The 19,987-nt window shown below is 38.7% G+C and overlaps 1 protein-coding gene across 1 annotated transcript in view; it reads left to right on the forward strand.

The window, feature by feature from the left end:
• Nucleotides 1–19,987, forward strand: part of senp7 (SUMO specific peptidase 7) — a 54,284-nt gene that overhangs the window by 29,443 nt on the left and 4,854 nt on the right. The window contains exons 10-19 of the mRNA XM_061722971.1: nt 4,575–4,715; nt 6,083–6,116; nt 8,083–8,304; nt 11,271–11,917; nt 13,497–13,621; nt 13,708–13,824; nt 14,681–14,797; nt 17,910–18,005; nt 18,090–18,250; nt 18,353–18,399. Of these exons, the coding sequence (XP_061578955.1) occupies nt 4,575–4,715; nt 6,083–6,116; nt 8,083–8,304; nt 11,271–11,917; nt 13,497–13,621; nt 13,708–13,824; nt 14,681–14,797; nt 17,910–18,005; nt 18,090–18,250; nt 18,353–18,399 (1,707 nt within the window). The remainder of the gene's footprint in view (nt 1–4,574; nt 4,716–6,082; nt 6,117–8,082; nt 8,305–11,270; nt 11,918–13,496; nt 13,622–13,707; nt 13,825–14,680; nt 14,798–17,909; nt 18,006–18,089; nt 18,251–18,352; nt 18,400–19,987) is intronic.

Genomic DNA, 19,987 nt, shown 5'->3' on the forward strand with positions numbered 1-19,987 from the left:
TGAATTTAAGGATGCCCCGATACTGCTCTCATATACTCGTACTCGCAAATATTCTCCGATACCACGCACCGATACGTCATTGTTGTTGTAGTTACTGATTAGTGACTCTAGGGGGAGATGTGGAGCTGCAGTCAGCGTGGTGATGAGAATAGAGTGATACACGTGGGTGAGACTGGCAGCGCAGTTTCAGGCAAGATAGCGACAATTAATCCAGCGGGACGTCAGCAGTGTGGACATATTTCAAAATAAGGGACGACGTCAGAAGCAAGACAGACTGCAGTAGGGCTGCAACGATTCGTCGACGTTGTCGACAAAAATCGATAATCACAATTGTCGACTATGAATTCCATTGTCAACAATTGTCGCCAGACGTGTTTTTCCAATGGCGTGAGGCGTCTCACTTCAATACAATCTCTGTCGAGTCGCGCATGCACAATAGCGTCTCAGCAGCTGTAGGTAATAAAACTTCAAACGTTTGGGAGCATTTTAGCCTCGATACGGTGAATAAAAAGATGACTTGCAAGGTTTGCAAGGCCGAACTGCTTTTCACGGGAGCACGTTGGTAATGCATTTGAAGAGAAAGCACGTCGGAGTGTTGAACGAAACGGACTCGCCTTGGTAAGATATTAAGCCTATTTTCATTTGTTAAATTAATTCATTTCAGTCATTAACTTTGTTTATTCCATGTTATTTATTAGTATTATTTGAGCCACTCACAGCTACTCTTGTTGCTAAAACATCAATCATAATTGATGCTGCGCGAAAGGTGAAAAAGCTTGTGCGATGATGACGATGATGGATTTGCATCTAATTTCAGTCAGGAGCCTATGAACTGTCAATTATCCATCAAACTCCACAATGATCATGTTAACATTAAATCAGATACATTTTTCTAGGATATTTCTCTCGCGGGACGGGAGAAGACACTAAATCAATGCATCTCTATTATTGTGTGCCGTGCGGGCATGAATTCTCAGAGTTTTGCGGATGCGGGAGCAGGATGAAGAAAACAGGCCCGCTATATCAGGGCTCTAGTGCATCTTTCTGGTGTTTATTATCATTTGCCACATAATTAAAGCAACCTCATTCTAAATTTAAAAAAAAATTACTAATTATCCAATTAGTCGACTAATCGTTTCAATAGTCGGTGACAAGTCGACTATTAAAATAGTCATTAGTTTCAGCCCAAGAGAAAACCCACGGGCCGTTAAAATACCGGACGCTCTAAGCCATTGAATAGCGCTGGATGACCAGCCACTGTCAGCTGGAGAAGACAAAGGATTTCTCCGTCTTCTCGACGCCCTCGAGCCGCGATATGATGTTTCATTGATATGTTATACGTTTGATATTTTCTTAAATGTGAAGACAGTGTGGAGACTTTTCATTTAAACAGAAAGATTATTTTTTGTTTAAAATAGTTATTCTACTAGTTTGATTTATTTTTTTATTGAATTTATCTGTTGCAAATAAAACCCGCCTTCCAATTCATTGCATTTTTAGCGTAGTTATTTTTGTGGTAGAAGTATCGTATCGGTACTCGGTATCGGCAAGTACACAAATTAAAATACTTGTACTCGGTATGAAAAAAATGGTATCGGAGCATCCCTAATTGAATTTGATCATATTTTATTCATCCCTTGAAGTCATGTGAACAAGTGTGTAAATCCAGCAGTTGAACATCTGGGGTGCAGAGGTTCCAGAGAATAACACCGTCCTGTCAGCGTCTATAGACTTTAGTCCTCCTTCATCGTCTAAAGTCCAGAACCTTCTGCAGAAACATGAACCGTCTCCTGTCAGACTCTCAGCCCACGTGGGGATCGGAGGGTCGTTAATGTTGAAGACCTTTTCATTTCAGCTCTTCAGACCTCTCCTCTCCAGCTCGTCTGTGTTTGTGTTCTTGTTGCGATCTTTAGTTGATCTTTGGAAAATCGATCTGTCTTCCTCGTGTAAACAAGCCTTCTGGTTGTCATGGATACGCATCATCACCAAAGTTAAAAAGTGCCAGAATTACTAGCAGAAATGCTGCAGCATCAGAACATCATGAAAAAAAGGGGGCCTTGCAAAGAAACGAGGGAGAACATTTAAACCGTGCATTACGGAGCAAGAGCAGAGTTATCATGCAAGTGAAGGATCCTGGGATATTCAAGACTCATCCATTATTCACCCGACGAGAGATGAGACATAAACCCATAAAAATAAAAGCTTCTGGATTAAATCTGCCAGTGCATTAACCTAACAACTTAACCAAACATTACATTTCATTTAAAGACAGAAAGACGCTCTTTACGACAACAAACATATTTGACTCCTGCATAAAACGTACAATCTGCAGGAGTAAAGTTGCTTCTGTCAACAAACATTATGACTAAATATCGTCGTCAACGAACCTTTATCACCTGAGGAAAACGAGACGCAACGAACATGCTGGTCATGTGACGATAACTAAATATATTAAATATATAATGCAATATCGTAGAGGAATAAAAACCAGACTAAAATGTAGATTACAAAATAAAAACTCTGCTAAAATGTGTCGAGACAAGACGAAATGTTCCACCAAAGATCCTTAATGTCCATGTTTTCAGTAGTTTCTCTGGTTTAATGTCCATGTTTTCAGTAGTTTCTCTGGTTTAATGTCCATGTTTTCAGTAGTTTCTCTGGTTTAATGTCCATGTTTTCAGTAGTTTCTCTGGTTTAATGTCCATGTTTTCAGTAGTTTCTCTGGTTTAATGTCCATGTTTTCAGTAGTTTCTCTGGTTTAATGTCCATGTTTTCAGTAGTTTCTCTGGTTTAGTTCTGCTGCTGGTGACGTCACGTCCTCAATCCCAGTCGCCACAAAATCACAGGAAAAATAAATATGTTGTAAACTCAGATTAGAGTCTTCTGTATCTGGAATGAATGTATTCTTGAGTCTATAAGGTAACAATGATATAATAATTAGAAAACCTTGTTTGAATTGTAAAATGGGTTTGGCTAAATACAATCTTTGACTAAAACTAGAATAAAATGCTCAGACTTTTAGTCGACTGAAACTTGACACGACTAAAAGGAGAATGAACGTGACTAAAACTAATAATAACTAAGATGATAGCTGGACCCAAACACTAGACTAAAACTAGAATTGAAACAGGCTGACAACGACAACACTATGCAGGAGAAATAAGTTAATTCAGGTTTTAAACAGTTTTGAGGTTCACACTATAATTCTTTTTCTATGTTTGAAACCTTTAAAACCGAGAGATGTTAAGATAAATATACGCATGTTTGTTTGCATGAAAGTGCTCAAAAGCTCCACATTTCAGCCAGAGAACAGTTGTGAGTTTTAAAGCACAAACATGATCCTGTGTGGTGATTAAAGAGGACAGAGTTATTTATAATCTTTAAAGGTTCAATGATGCGTTTCCAGATGTTTGAGTTAAATACATTACTCTCATGTAGTTGCTCGTATCCACCACCAGATGGCGCCAGATCCCAGCTCACTACAGGCTGCCAGTCCATCACAGGGAAAAGTGCTTTACATCAACATTAAAAGCAGCAAGACGCAATTACACAGTAAATAACAAATAAAGTGAAATAAAATGATAAGAAAAGAGGTAAAATAATACAAAAACACAAGTTGTTAAAAAGTAAGGGCAGTAGATCCAGCAGGTACATCTCATTCTTACAATGGCAAGAATTACGTTTCTATACGGTCAAAACGTACAAAGACCGGGTCAAATACAGGATTACAAAAGTAATCTTTAATAATTCGTACGGTGAATTAAACCAATTTGACAATTCTATGCCACAATGTCTGTTTCCAGGTCTTATTTAACACAACTGACGAGAATTATGTTTCTATACGGTTAAAACATACAGGCCGGGTCAAATACAGTACGGTATTACAAAAGTACGGAAGAGTATTAGGGCCATGCAGTAGAAAAAATATTTGAGAGGGGGAGATTTTTTTTTTATTGTGCATTTCGAGAAAAAAGTTGAAATGTCGAGAAAAAAATGGAAATGTTGAGGAAAAAAGTCGAAATGTCGAGATACAATTTCAAAAATAAAGTCGAAATTTGGTGAATAAAGTCGAAATTTTGCCTTTTTTCTCAACATTTCCACTTTATTCACGAAATTTTGACTTTTTTCTCGACATTTCGACTTTTTTCTCGAAGTGCATAATGAAAAAAAAATCTTCCTCCTCTAAAATATTATTTTTATTTTCTCCTGCCTGGCCCTAATACTCTTCCGTACAAAAGTAATCTGTAACAATTCGTACGGTGAATTAAACCAATTTGACAATTCTATGCCACAATGCCTGTTTCCAGGTCTTATTTCACACAACGGGGGAGAATTACATTTCTATACGGTCAAAACGTACAAAGACCGGGTCAAATACAGTATTACAAAAGTAATCTGTGCCGATTCGTGCGGTGAATCAAACCAATTTGATACCAATTTGCATGTAGCCGGGGAACCTGGAGGGCTGGGGCCAAATCAGGGAATCCAAAGCTGCACATTGTGGTTTTAAAAGTATTATAATTGGTTGTATTCAGAAACGTACCCCCCTCTCACGACCTTCTGTGTGTTTTCAGCTGTTACAGGTCGTGGTTGGAGTGGATCCTCCCCCGCTGGCCCCTTTTCCTGTTCCTGAGGTGGACTTGTCCTGCATGACGCTGGCCTTCTGCAGCCTGCACTGTGGGAGTTACACGGCGAGGGCCAACGCCGGCCTCGTGGTAACCAAACTCAAAATTTACATTTACCGTATTTTCTAGACTATAAGCCGCATTTTTAAAAAAAATAATAAAAAAAGATATACAAGCCGCATCCGCTCTATTTAAAAAAAAAAAAAAAAAAAAAAAAAAAAAAGAAGAAGATATTTCAGCCGCAGATATTGATGTTGTTAGATTAGATATTTACTACATGTACAGAAGGATTTTGAACTGTAAATGATGTACATGTTTGTACCTAAATAGATCCTTTTAACACGGCAGCAACTTTGCTGATTAAAACTGGACAGAACCAAGAGAAAATAACCGGTATTTATTTATCTATTGATCTGTTTGAAATCTGCTTCTACTTCTATCTGCTAAAGAACAAGTAGCATATTCTTCTTTGCATTTATTTTGTCTTAGTTTTGATTCTAATTCCGGTTAGAGCGCCCCGAGCGGTGGAAGAAAAATCCACAGAATAGAAACCTTTGTATAAACTGCACGGTTGAAAAAAGTAGCGGCTTATAGTCCAGAAAATACGGTACTACTTTATGTGGCACTGAAAGGTTCTGGGACCAAGGGATGTTTTTTTGTTTTGAAAATGCCTTACTTTAATGTCCTTTAAGTTTTACCCTGCAAAACTAGAAATCCCCCCCACAGGAGCAATCTTTCCTCATCAATCAAGGTGTAACACCTAGCGCTGGGGATCGATTCAAATGTCAAGAATCGATTCGATCCGATATTGATTTGGGTTAGTGTTATTAAAACTGTTTTTTCAGCTGTTGCATGAATGATATGACTAGTTCTGCAACATATTAATACTAGTATTATATTGAGATTCAACAGCAAGTATTGCAGCTAATGATGCTGTAAGGACCAATCAGCTCCCAGAATGCTGATAGAACTGAAACAGAAACATCGTGGAGCAGAATTATCAAACAGATCCAGGGAGGAAACAGAGATGCATGAAATCGGTTTTATTTTTTACCACATTCCATTTAAGAATATTTTTTTTTGGTTTTAAATTTTTGAGAATTTGGTTTTTAGCATTTTATGCAAATGTAACCCCAAGACAGTATATAAAGTAATGAAATATGGACAATTTATGCAATTATAACTAAAATTTTTAATGTTTTCATAACTTTGAACACATTTAAAGGCCAAAACATGACTAGTTATTCTCGTGTCCAACAAAACATTCCTTTTTTGGGCATAAACAAAAAAAAACAACAAAAGTTGTAATGTAATGATGGAAAAAAAAATCGATCTTTAGACATATATATTGATTTTTAGGAATTACGGTAATATGAGAATCGATTTAGAATCGGATAATCGTTGTTGTTTTTTTTCAACACAGGCCTAGTAACGCCCCTCTTTTTCTCACCCCACAGTTGGCGAAAGATCAGCTCATCATCCCGCTGAAAGGTAATGGCCACCAGTGTGTTTCTATGTTCATTTCTGTGGTAAAGTCGGCTGGTTCTGGCGGTTCTTCTGTCCCTGTGAATCCTGGGAGAACCGGGTCCGGGTTTGTCGCTACGCTGGGCCTCTGTGACGTCAGCGGGGTCGTCCATCTCGTCTGGTTCCAGCGTAGCTTAGTGGTCTATTTCAGTAGGTTAAGTGTGTTTATGCTCCTGGATTAGGACGTCTCGACCCCGGAGCACTTTGATCCTGCTGCAGGTGAAAAAACAAGGTTGTTTCCTTATGAAACACATATTAAAGTGCAGATTGAAAAGGTTTAACCCTCGCAGGTCGCTTCAAAACATTTGCTGATTTTTTTATTTTCCACTTTTTTTTAGTTTTTCCTCAAATCTATTAATCAACTTCAGTCCTGATCAAAACTACCAAATAACTGTACTTTTACGTTTGTTAACCTTTTTATCTTTATAGTTACATGACGTCATTGTTTTAGTCGTTAATATATAGAAGATTGGAAACAACATTGATTTTGATTGTTAGTTTGATTCAGATGTCAGATTTAAAAGTCGTCACTCTTTGATTTAACGTTCATCTTTTATACGCTGAAGTGTGAATAACTCCTTTTAACCCTTTATGATCAGCTGGAGCACCGGCGATCCCGTTTGCATATTGATTTTCAAAACATATGTATAATTACAACCAAATAAAACAGAGCAGTAATTCTTTCTCCAGGTTAAACAGGAAGAGTTTCACCTACATATCCTGCATTTAGTTGCCCAGAGTTTTAATGCATTAACTCGTTTGGAAAAATCCCATCATAATCCAGTAGAATTGTGAAAAAAAGTATGAATTCATTCAGGCTTCCGTGTCACTTTTTTCCATTGACAGTTTTGAGGGATCCAGCTGTGGGATTTCAGTATTTAGAAAAATATGCGAAAAATTAAAAATCGATTTACATTTTTTTGGTAGTTATTTGCACTTTTCAGCAATTTATTTACTTTGTATGGACTTGTAACACACAGATTATTAAAGATTGGCTTATATGGGTAGTTATGGTGATGCATAGCAAATAAAAATACTCCATAATCCGTCAGGATTTTACTAGAACTGCTGGACCGTTTAAAATATTAGTATTTAATATTATAATTTAAAAGCTACTGAAAGACTTGAAGTTAGTTGGTGAGAGAGAAGAGGAAGAGGAAGACGGGGCGGGGTCCGATGGAGGCGGATGATTGGCTGTGGTAAACAGTAATGTTTTTAACCCTGATTTAAAGGAGCTGATAGTTCAGTTCCAGTCTGCTGAGAAGAATGTTATGATCAACTGTGTCGAATGCAGCACTGAGATCTAGTAATACCAGAACAGAGGATTTGCCTGCATCATTATTCAGATGAATATCATTTAAGACTTTGATGAGTACAGTCTCAGTGCTGTGGTGTGGCCGAAATCCAGACTGAAATGCGTTAAAAAGGTTGCTTTGCATCATAAAAGCATGGATTTGCTGGAAAACGACCTTTTCAATGATTTTCCCCAAAACAGGGCAGATTTGATATTGGCCTATAGTTACTAAGGAAAATATAAAAAAAAAAACAAGAAGAAAAATATGTGTGAGGAGTTTTTAGAAGCCTATATATATGAAAAGAATAGGGGGTCCTATTATTCTAAATCAAATGATTTAGAGAGCAGAGCATTCTTAAGTTTCTTTTTGTACATGGACAGTGACAAAGATAAATCAATTAAATATTCAACCACCTGAAGCAGTTAAATCCGTTTTATAGACTGGTGACGTTGAACGTGATCAACGTGAAACATTTGTGTGATGATGTCACCAAATAAAAATCTGATTAAAGTTCGTTTAGGCCTTTTTAAAGTTTCTTTTGAGTCTTTCCAGCAGCATCTGTGTTGTATTTGCGAGCGTTTCCAGTGTGTGAGTTGTGGTTTCCGGCCGTTGTCCTGACCTCTGACCTCTCCCCTCAGACGACGGCGAGGACGAGGAGGCGATGGTGGCGGTGGAGCGGTCGGAGCTGAGGAGGTACAGCGTCTGGGAGCAGGACAGCATGGAGCGGCGAGGCCTTCGCTTCAGGGACAGAGAGTCGCCCGCCGCCGCCACCGTCCTGCTGCTCTTCATCTCAGACGCCGCCGCAGCGGCTCTGCAGCTCGACCTGCAGCAGCTCTGCGGAAAACAGGACCGAGACACTGGTAGGAAGAGAATCTGGGAGCAGCTTTATTGATCTCTGGGCCGTAACAGCATGAACGGTGGCGTTGATCCTTGATTTGAATAGATCATAAACTGTGAAAGCTGTGAAATCCTCCACCTGCAGGTCGACCCGCGGACATGAGAGGCGGTAAAAAAATGAAGAAAAAATAATTTTCTGTGTTTTTTCAGTCAGTAATCAAGAGGTCTAGTAAAAGTAATAAGATGATGATAAGATGTTTGATACGAAGAAATTAATAAAATAAAGTAACTGCAGAGACGTTTTTATCACTTCAAACCGTGACGTTTATATTTGCTTCTGTTTTCTATTGCTGTGTCCTAGCAACCGTCGTAGCATCCAGTGGTTAAAAACTAGAGGGCTGCATTGGGATTGGGTCCCGCGGGACCCAACGCAAATCAGATACCTTTTTAAACCGAATGCTGAACTTAACTCCCCAGGCCAAGAAAAATAAAAAATAGCGGTAAGAAAGAAAAGAGAAGAAAATAAGAGAAGAGATAACAGAAAATGGAGAAAAGTGGGTGGAAGATCGGCAGGTTAACCGGCAGCTGAGAAGTTATGATGCAAACTTCAAGATGATGAATTGAATGAGGCAAAATAACAGAACTCCAGATGTGTTTCTGATCTTAACTAAAAAATGATTTTTTTCATGTGTTTTTTGAACAAAGCCAGTGAAGATATTGATTTTAGTGATGTAGGTAAATTGTTCCTAGCGACGGTCCTCTAAAGTGCGTATTTTAAAATTTTAAATTTGGGAAACCGCTTGGTGATGGAGACGGTGACGGGACGCACAGCAGAGAAAAGGGCCCATAGTACCGACGCGATGGAGAAACCTCACTGTCTGATATGACGAAATCCTCCAAGAAAATAACCCAGATTTTTACAATTATTATACAAGGCTTCAAATTGCGGAAATCAGCCACACCACGACCCGATTAATTGGATTTGAACGTGAAAAAATGAAGTACAGTAAGACAAATTGTGACTTCACTGCACATTTACAGGACTGTCTCAGAAAATTAGAATATTGTGATAAAGTTCTTTATTTTCTGTAATGCAATTTAAAAAAAAAAAAAAAAAAAAAAAAAAAAAAAAAAAAAAATAATAATAATAATGTCATACATTCTGAATTCATTACAAATCAACTGAAATATTGCAAGCCTTTTATTATTTTAATATTGCTGATCATGGCTTACAGCTTAAAGGAGCTGTATGTAAGAGCAATAATAAAACGAATCATAAAATGACCCCGATATGTCAACAGACATTTAAAAATCATGTTCATTTCAAATACTTATGTCACTGACAACAGCACTCAAGCCAGGATATTCCAGTTTAAAAAGAGGAGTTGCAGCCCTCAACTGATGTTTATGTTGTCATTTTTTGTTTTGGCCTGAAGCTCCACCCTCCACCTATCTCCCAATCACCAAGTCAGTATTGTTTCTGAAGCTCCACCCTCCACCTATCTCCCAATCACCAAGTCAGTATTGTTTCTGAAGCTCCACCCTCCACCTATCTCCCAATCACCAAGTCAGTATTGTTTCTGAAGCTCCACCCTCCACCTATCTCCCAATCACCAAGTCAGTATTGTTTCTGAAGCTCCACCCTCCACCTATCTCCCAATCACCAAGTCAGTATTGTTTCTGAAGCTCCACCCTCCACCTATCTCCCAATCACCAAGTCAGTATTGTTTCTGAAGCTCCACCCTCCACCTATCTCCCAATCACCAAGTCAGTATTGTTTCTGAAGCTCCACCCTCCACCTATCTCCCAATCACCAAGTCAGTATTGTTTCTGAAGCTCCACCCTCCACCTATCTCCCAATCACCAAGTCAGTATTGTTTCTGAAGCTCCACCCTCCACCTATCTCCCAATCACCAAGTCAGTATTGTTTCTGAAGCTCCACCCTCCACCTATCTCCCAATCACCAAGTCAGTATTGTTTCTGAAGCTCCACCCTCCACCTATCTCCCAATCACCAAGTCAGTATTGTTTCTGAAGCTCCACCCTCCACCTATCTCCCAATCACCAAGTCAGTATTGTTTCTGAAGCTCCACCCTCCACCTATCTCCCAATCACCAAGTCAGTATTGTTTCTGAAGCTCCACCCTCCACCTATCTCCCAATCACCAAGTCAGTATTGTTTCTGAAGCTCCACCCTCCACCTATCTCCCAATCACCAAGTCAGTATTGTTTCTGAAGCTCCACCCTCCACCTATCTCCCAATCACCAAGTCAGTATTGTTTCTGAAGCTCCACCCTCCACCTATCTCCCAATCACCAAGTCAGTATTGTTTCTGAAGCTCCACCCTCCACCTATCTCCCAATCACCAAGTCAGTATTGTTTCTGAAGCTCCACCCTCCACCTATCTCCCAATCACCAAGTCAGTATTGTTTCTGCATCCGGGTTGCCAGCTCAGCTCTAATTATCGCAGCCATGGCAGCCTACGTTCCTGCTGCATTCTGCAGCCTACCTGGCAACCTCTGGTCGGGGGGAGGAGGGGGAGGGTACACGCCGCTCAACAATATTTTGAAAGTGACTGCAGTACCAGTTTTGGACATTTCTTACAGACGGCTCCTTTAAGAAAACTCAAATATCCTATCTCAAAAAATTTGAATATTCTGGGAATCTTAATCTTAAACTGTAAACCATAATCAGCAATATTTTATATTAATAAAAGCCTTGCAATATTTCAGTTGATTTGTAATGAATCTAGAATGTATGACATTTTTGTTTTTATAATTGCATTACAGAAAATCACAATATTCTAATTTTCTGAGACAGTCCTGTATTTGATTTATGCAATGGTGAAGAAATTGGCAAAATAAATGAAAAACTGCGAAGAACCATTGTTCGGTATTATTCGGCCAAGTGTTTATTATTATTTTTGGTTTTGGCCACACATTTTCATTTGGGTGCATCACTAATTTGTCTGGTTTCTCTTGTCTCTGACAGGGAAGGCCAGCTCCGTGGTGGCGCTGACTCTCAGGGATCCCCTGGTGGGGATGGAGGGAGCTCTGCTGCGCTCGGCCCTGGAGATCGACTGCATCAGGAATCTGACGCATGAAGGAACCACTTCTCCCTTCAGAGACCGGAGCAGCAGCCTGGCGGCCATCAACACCCCCATGCTGACTCTGGACGACAGTATCGAGCTGATCAGCAGCTCCGGACGGGACTCACGCCTGCTCCGCATGCTGGGAATAACCGTACCAGAACTCCGCACCAGCCAGGACAGTTCACACTCTGATTCAGATGAAATCCCCCCTGCTCACACCTGGCTGGGACCCGTCCTGCGGAAAGAGCTGGAAACGGAGCTGGAGCCGGAAATAGAGACGGAGCTGGAACCGGAGACGGAGCCGGAGACGGAACCGGAACCAGAGTTGGTGACGGAGCTGGAAACGGAGACTGAGCCGGAACTGGAGCCGGAACCAGAAATAGAGACAGAGCTGGAACCGGAACCGGAAATAGAGACAGAGCTTCTCCCGGAGCTGGATCTGGAGCCGGAGCCGGAACTGGAGCTGGTTTCGGAGGCGCGGCCGGAGACGGACGAAGGGCCAGGACTGGACTCACAAGAGGACCAGGAACCCCCGAATACCACTGATGTAAGTGGTTCCTTAAAGTTTTTAGGGTGTTGCTCTTCACACTCCCTTATCACACTTTTCCACTAGAACCTATAATGGCTTGGTTTTTTTTAGCTCCTTCAAGGCACCCAGAGCTTTACAGAGACCATTATTCATTCATCCACATTCTCCCCGGTGGTAGCTCCGTCTGTAGCCACAGCTGCCCTGCAGACTGACGGAAGCGTGGCTGCCATATCGCGCCAAACGGCCCCTCCGACCACCACCAACATTCATACACATTCATACACATTCAACTAGGGCAGAAATGATTCCTCGAATAATTCGAGTAATTCGATTACAAAAAATGATCAAAGAATTTTTTCTGCCTCGAGGAATCGTTTATTTTTGCAGCTCAAAGCAGGTATTTGCCCGGACTACATTTAATGCGGTACAACGCGCTGACGCCGCGCACGTAAAGGAAGAAGAAAAAAGCGGCGGATATGTTTGGTTTTTGTAACATCCCGTGCTCAGGCATAGATATATATATATTATATGTCTATGTGCTCAGGCAGTCTGCAATGGCCCAGATGGGAGACACATGTATCTCAGTGCTTAACTTTTATTTTTAATCCACTCTATATTCTTCTGGTCCGTTCTCCTATATGTTCCCCCTTTAACCCGTACATACATAGGTTCCTCTAAACATCTGTTCCCGATAACTAAGGCAGAAAATGTCCGAAAAATAAAAACGTAATAAAGCTAACTGGGTAGTTTTCAATTTTATCTCTGTAGTCATTCATGGATAAAACAAGCAGCACTGGTGTCTAATGTGCTCCAATACAGCAGGAATCAGAATTTTATTTTGAACACTGCCAAAACTCAAAATCTTATACTTCAACTTAAAACTTAACTAGAACTTAAAATTAGCTTGACACAAATGAAAGCTGAATTGAAACACGTTGGAAAAACACCTAACCTTTTAAGTGATGTGTGTTATCAGGTGTAATGGCATTTTTAGGTTAGAAATAAGAACATTTCTTGGTAAGATCCTTAGTTTTTTGAGTGAATCAGTGAATTTGGTCGACTGGTGTAAGTTCAGGGTTTTTAAATGAACAGCCATGAACCTACTGGATTATATAATTTAGTTTTAGTAATGTCAATTAATATCTAACATCTTATGTATATTTATAATGGCTCTTTAACTAAACAAAAATATGTTTTATCCGATTACTCGATTAATCGATGGAATTTTCAGTAGAATACTCGATTACTAAAATATTCGATAGCTGCAGCCCTACTTGTAAACCAATCAGATTAAAGGGGCGGATACACCTGCTGTTTAAACAGCCCGACTCAGCCGCTTAGAACCTCAGCAGAGTAGCTACAGAAAAGTATCTAGTCGGTAGTTAGACCCCTGGTGGGAAAGAACCAAACTGAGTGGAGGAGAGTCGAGCTGAGTAGGTGCTGGTTGAAAAGTGCCATTAGACGACTATTTACCGGTAGTTTGTTTTCAAGTTGGTCATCGAGAACAAACGCCTACATTTCTCAAAGCTTTTAAAGTGCTGAAGGCAGCTGATCCCCGCACAACAAGCCCGTCTGAATAACGCGTCTCCTCCCACAGAGCAAGAAAGAGGCCAAACCCGTGTACACGCTCTGCCACCGCAGGACCAAAGGGAGCTACTCCGTGTCCATGAGCAAACCCGACTCCAGGTGGATCAAATACAAACACCAGGGTCAGGCTCGCAGGTGAGTGCTCCGTCCGCAGCCTTCCGCCGCCTCGCTACTATCAATAAAACCGATAAATAGTTCCTCATCCGTGTCCTCCTGCTCAGGCTGATCCAGTTCCCTCCTCCCCCGATGAAAGGAGGCATCACCGTCACCATGGAGGACCTGCAGTGTCTGGACGGAGGCCAGTACCTCAACGACGTCATCATCGATTTTTACCTCAAGTACGCAGCGTATTTAGCATTATTATTACCGTATTTTCTGCATTATAAGCCGCACCTGCTCAATTAAAAAAAAAAAAAAAAAGATATGCAAGCCGCAGATATTTATGCTGTTAGATTAGATATTTACTACATGTACAGAAGGATTTTGAACTGTAAATGATGTACATGTTTGTACCTAAATAGATCCTTTCTTTTAACACGGCAGCAACTTTGCTGATTAAAACGGGACAGAACCAAGAGAAAATAACCGGTATTTATTTATCTATTTATCTGTTTGAAATCTGCTTCTACCTACAGGACTGTCTCAGGAAATTAGAATATTGTGATTTTCTGTAATGCAATTACAAAAACAAAAATGTCATACATTCTGGATTCATTACAAATCAACTGAAATCTCAAAAAATTTGAATATTCTGGGAATTTAAAAATAATAATCAGAAATATTAAAATAATAAAAGGCTTGCGATATTTCAGTTGATTTGTAATGAATCCAGAACGTATGACATTTTTGTTTTTTTTAATTGCATTACAGAAAATAAAGAACTTTATCACAATATTCAAATTTTCTGAGACAGTCCTGTACTTCTATCTGCTAAAGAAGAAGTAGTGTATTCTTCTTTGCATTTATTTTGTCTTAGTTTTGATTCTAATTCCGGTTATAGCGCCCCGAGCGGTGGAAGAAAAATCCACAGAATAGCTGCACCTTTGTATAAGCCGCATGGTTGAAAACTATGAAAAAAGTAGCGGCTTATAGTCCAGAAAATACGGTATATTTATTTAGGTCGGACGGGTGACGGGTTTTTGGAATGATTTTTTTTTTTTGTTTGTTTTTTCCGTTGATGTGCTCTTAAACCAGATACCTCCTCCAGAACACGTCCGCCTCTGTGGTCGAGCGCTGCCACATCTTCAGCAGCTTCTTCTACAAGCAGCTGACGCGCCGGGACAACGCCAGCGAAGGCGGCAACGCCGACTCGTAAGTAGCGGTTCGGTGTGTTTGACATCCCCGCCGGTCTGATAACGCAGAATAAACTCCTTCACCCATCCCTCTCTGGATACCTGGAACTTAAGCAACCAAGAAACATTTTCAAATGTTGTTTTGGCATAAACATAAAAAAAAAAAGAGATGAGTTCTGAATCAATGTATCATTTGTTCATTAGTTTTTCAAAATAAAACCAAAAGTAAGAAAACGTAAAAACAACTAATTTTCTCAGAATTTGTTTCCTAACTAAAATGAAAAAACGGATAACGACCGTCTCCCGTTTTATCTATTTTTGAACTGAAGCAAGTTCAGTGAGCCGGAAGTTTCCTAGCATTAAAGCTAACTTTACCAGTAGATTATTTAGCAAAGGTGGAAAATGTATATTTATGTGCTCCTCCCTCTGATAAGAGAGTCACTGTGAGGACACGACCACGGAGAAAATAAGGGTCATTTTCCAGGTATGTTTTTATTTCTTTTTTTTTATTATAATGATTATTATTATTATTATTATTATTATTATTTAATGTTTTCATTACGCAGTGTTCCTACGGGTGCTTGAAATTCTTGAAAGTGCTTGAATTTCAATGTTGTGTTTTCAAGGCCTGAAAAGTGCTTGAATTTTAGTTTAAGTTCTTGAAAGTCCTCGAAATTATACGTCTGTCTTTCACAAAATTGGGATCAGCCTTAGATCAGGTTAGAAAGTCTCTCTGGATGTTTTTGTGACATTTGACTCCAAGATGGATTTAAGAAACAGGGTTCCTACGGGTGCTTGAAATCCTTAAAGTGCTTGAATTTCAATGTTTTAGTGCTTGAAAGTGCTTGCTCTGTGTCTTTCACAAAATTGGGATCAGACTGTATAGTTTAGTTATTACAAGGAGAAATGAAATCAGTAAGATGAAACATAAGTAGATGTTTTACAGCACGATACAATGTACATAATTGTGATAAAAAGCGGAAAAAATAATCATGAGTGTATATATTCCTGTAGATATTTTACCCCAGCGATACGGTGCTTGAAGATTTTGAAAATTACCCTTGAAAGTGCTTGAAAAGTGCTTGAATTTGACCTTGAAAAATGTGTAGGAACCCTGGTTACGTTAACTCAGCCAAAACAGAAACCATTGCTAAAATGAATCGGATCTCTGTTTTATAAATTAATAAAAGAAAAAATAATCCCCCACTTTACATTTCAGATTCGGGACGAATTTTTTTCATGTTGATTTTCTAACGATGATTTAATTCCATTTGTATTTTGTTTCGTAGATATAGGTGAATAACCCCTTAGTAGCCTATCTGAAACTGTAAAGTAATCAAAAGGCATTTATGATTGTGATGTCATTAAAAAAAGTGACATTATGACCTCACATAACTGGCTGTAAATATGTGTGTGTACAAATGTGATCATATGAATAAGTGTGTTCTGGGTATCCATAAGGTCCATAAAGAAACTGTCTATTTGACAGATGAGAGCAACGTGGTCATATTTCCCCAATCGGTTGGGGACTCCAGCTCCAAAATCTGTGCGATTTTATCTAAATTGCCCTAAAAGTTAAAGAATAGACGGTCACTTCTGGCTCACTGAACTTAATTCAGATCAAAAATGGATAAAGCGGGAAACGGTCGTCATCCGTTTTTTCCCTTAATTCATATTAGCGTAAAATCGAAAACTGATGAAACGAGTCGTTACCCGGTCTTTCATTTTAGTTAGGAAATGAATACTGAGAAAATTAGTTTTTTGTTTTCTTACTTTTGGTTTTATTTTGAAAAACAAATGGTAAACGGATTGTTCAGGATCTTGCAGTGTTTTTTCTGTGGAGTTGGAAGCTGCGGATGTCCGAGTTCTGGTCCCTGAGGGACTGATACTCGACAGCCATTGGCTGATCCGAGTTTGAGGGGCGGGGCTTACTTATGAATCAGCTGTTTTCACTCCGGTCGAAACGTTGCACCGCGAGAGAAATAACGACCCTCAGTGCCGTCGTTGGTCGTCCTCTGTTTCGGCGGAGTGTCCCGTTTCCATGACAACCAGCCTGCAGTGATGAGTTGAAAAGTGTAGCGACAGAACAGATAAATCAGCTTGACTGGTCTGAAAAGAGCTTTAATTAAAACCGTAAGAAGGAAAATAATACGTTGAAGCTTCCGGGTTTAAATGTACGTAGAGATGAGAAACCTTGCACTTCCTCTCGTGACCACCGGGGGGCGACTCCGGCAGCGGGTCGGTCTCCACTAGTGTTGTTTTCATCAGCCTGTTTCAATTTTAGTTTTAGTCTAGTCTTTGGGTCAAGCTATCATTTAGTTTTTATTAGTTTTATTCACGTTCATTCTCCTTTTAGTCGTGTCAATTTTCAGTCGACTAAAAGTCTGAGCATTTTAGTCTGATTTTAGTCAGAATTGTTCAGGACCATTTTAGTCTAGTTTTAGTCAAAGATTGTATTTAGCCAAACCCATTTTACAATTCAAACAACGTTATCTCATTATTATATTATTGTTACCTTATAGACTCAAGAATACATGCATTCCAGATACAGAAGACTCTAATTTGAGTTTACAACATATTTATTTTTCCTGTGATTTTGTGGTGACTGGGATTGAGGACGTGACGTCACCAGCAGCAGAACTAAACCAGAAACTACTGAAAACATGGACATTAAACCAGAGAAACTACTGAAAACATGGACATTAAACCAGAGAAACTACTGGAAACATGGACATTAAACCAGAGAAACTACTGAAAACATGGACATTAAACCAGAGAAACTACTGAAAACATGGACATTAAACCAGAGAAACTACTGAAAACATGGACATTAAACCAGAGAAACTACTGAAAACATGGACATTAAGGATCTTTGTTAGAACATTTCATCTTGTTTTGGTCAACGAAAATGAAGACACATTTTAGCAGTTTTTATTTTGTAATCTACATTTTAGTCTGGTTTTTATTCCTCTACGATATTGCATTATATATTTAATTACCGTTATCGTTACATGACCAGCATTTTCGTTGCGTCTCGTCTCGTTTTCCTCAGGTGATAAAGGTTTGTTGACGACGATATTTAGTCATAACTTTAGTCTCCACCGGTGATTTATTTGATCTTGTTCATCCAGTTGTCAGCGTCAGAGGCGACACCAGCGCGTGAAGACGTGGACGCGACACGTGAACATCTTCAAGAAGGACTTCCTGTTTGTTCCTGTCAATCAGGAGTAAGTTAAACACTCAGAGTTGATGTTTTTAGTTTTAATCCTGTTGAATGGATAAAAGTGACGTGGGTGTGTTTGTGGGTCCAGAGCTCACTGGTATCTAGTGGTCATTTGTTTTCCTGGACTGGACGAGCCTAAACTGGAAGGTCCGAGTGAAACGGGAGGATGTTGCCGTGACGACGACGACGCCGGGACGTCCGGGACGTCGCAGACGCCGACCCGCAGCGACAGCACGAGCTCGGAGACGGGTATAAATCCGTCTGTTCCCTCGCTCCTTCTGGGAGCTCAGATTAAACTCACCAAGTTAAAAAGTACCGGTGAAGTTAAAGTTTGCTTTTATTTCTTTTTAGAAAACACTAAAGAAGACGCCACCAAAGACTTTCCTCTTTCTTCAGTCGTAAGAAACATTCATCACTTCTATACAACGCTGAAACAGTCAAAATTAATTAATTAATTAATTAAATAATTGAATAAATGTACAATTAAATAAATAAAAATAAAAATATGTAAATATAGAATGTATTTAATATACAATTAAATGTGTCATTAAATAATTAAATTTTGGATATATATTTCATTATTTCATTACATATTTAATTATTTCATGGTTCAATTATTTCATTGGTTGAAGCACATCATGAATTTATTTAAACTGTCACTTCGACTCTTCAACATGCCTGATCTGATTGGTTAAACTGCTCAGCAAGTCAGAAAGAGCAGAAATAACGCCAAGAACTTCCACAATGGTCTCTATTTTACCCATCACGATGTCTGGAAAAGAAACATCTGCTTCTACGTTCTCTGAAAGTTGTACAATATCTCTGACCAACTCACGGGAAACTTCCTGAAGATCTTCCATGCAAGTTACAAAAATCATACCAAAGGGAAGGAGTGCAGTGAATCAGAGTGACGGATATATTTATTTCATGGTCACAGTGGTGGCGCAGGAACCATGAAATAATTAAATACGCAATTAGATAATGAAATGTATATCCAATGAAATATATTCACCATTTAATTGTTTGAGTTGATTTTTTTTAAAAATTTTGTACATGTAAAAGACAACAATTAAAAGAAGATAAGAAAACAAAGCAAAAAAAAAAAACTAAGAATTTCATCCTTTAACATTTAATATCTTAATTTCAAGTGTAAAAAGGATCATTTATTAAAGTATTTATAATAACTACTATAATTATACTCACACACTTACCTATACATACATACACATAGTTGAGTATTTTATATATATATATGTACACACATGCCCATATAAATATTTATATAAATATACTTATTTACACCATACTATCTCTATATTAACTCCATCTGCTCTATATATAATATATATATACCGTATAAATCTACATACACACATGCACACACACATATATTCACACACATGCATATATACAAACACCCATATATATATATATATATATATATATATATATATATATATATATATATATATATATACACACACACATACATAGCTGCCCATTTCTGTACATAAATATAAACAAATCTACCCATTCACCCAATAGTGTTATATCAGGCCCCTAAAGCCGCTAAACTCCTTCCTCTTTGTACCTTGTGAAAATCATGTTTTTATATTTGTTTTTAAACTGGTTAATGTCTGGACATTAATTTAATTGTACATGAAATAAATTATACAGGACTGTCTCAGAAAATTAGAATATTGTGATAAAGTTCTTTATTTTCTGTAATGCAAAAATGTCATACATTCTGGATTCATTACAAATCAACTGAAATATTGTAAGCCTTTTATTATTTTAATATTGCTGATCATGGTTTACAGCTTAAGAAAACTCAAATATCCTATCTCAAAAAATTAGAATATTCTGGGAATCTTAAACTGTAAGCCATAATCAGTAATATTAAAATAATAAAAGGCTTGAAACATTTCAGTTGATTTGTAATGAATCCAGAATGTATGACATTTTTGTTTTTTTAATTGCATTACA

The sequence above is a fragment of the Cololabis saira genome, chromosome 6 (genome assembly GCF_033807715.1).
Source record: "Cololabis saira isolate AMF1-May2022 chromosome 6, fColSai1.1, whole genome shotgun sequence".
Classification (NCBI taxonomy): domain Eukaryota; kingdom Metazoa; phylum Chordata; class Actinopteri; order Beloniformes; family Belonidae; genus Cololabis; species Cololabis saira.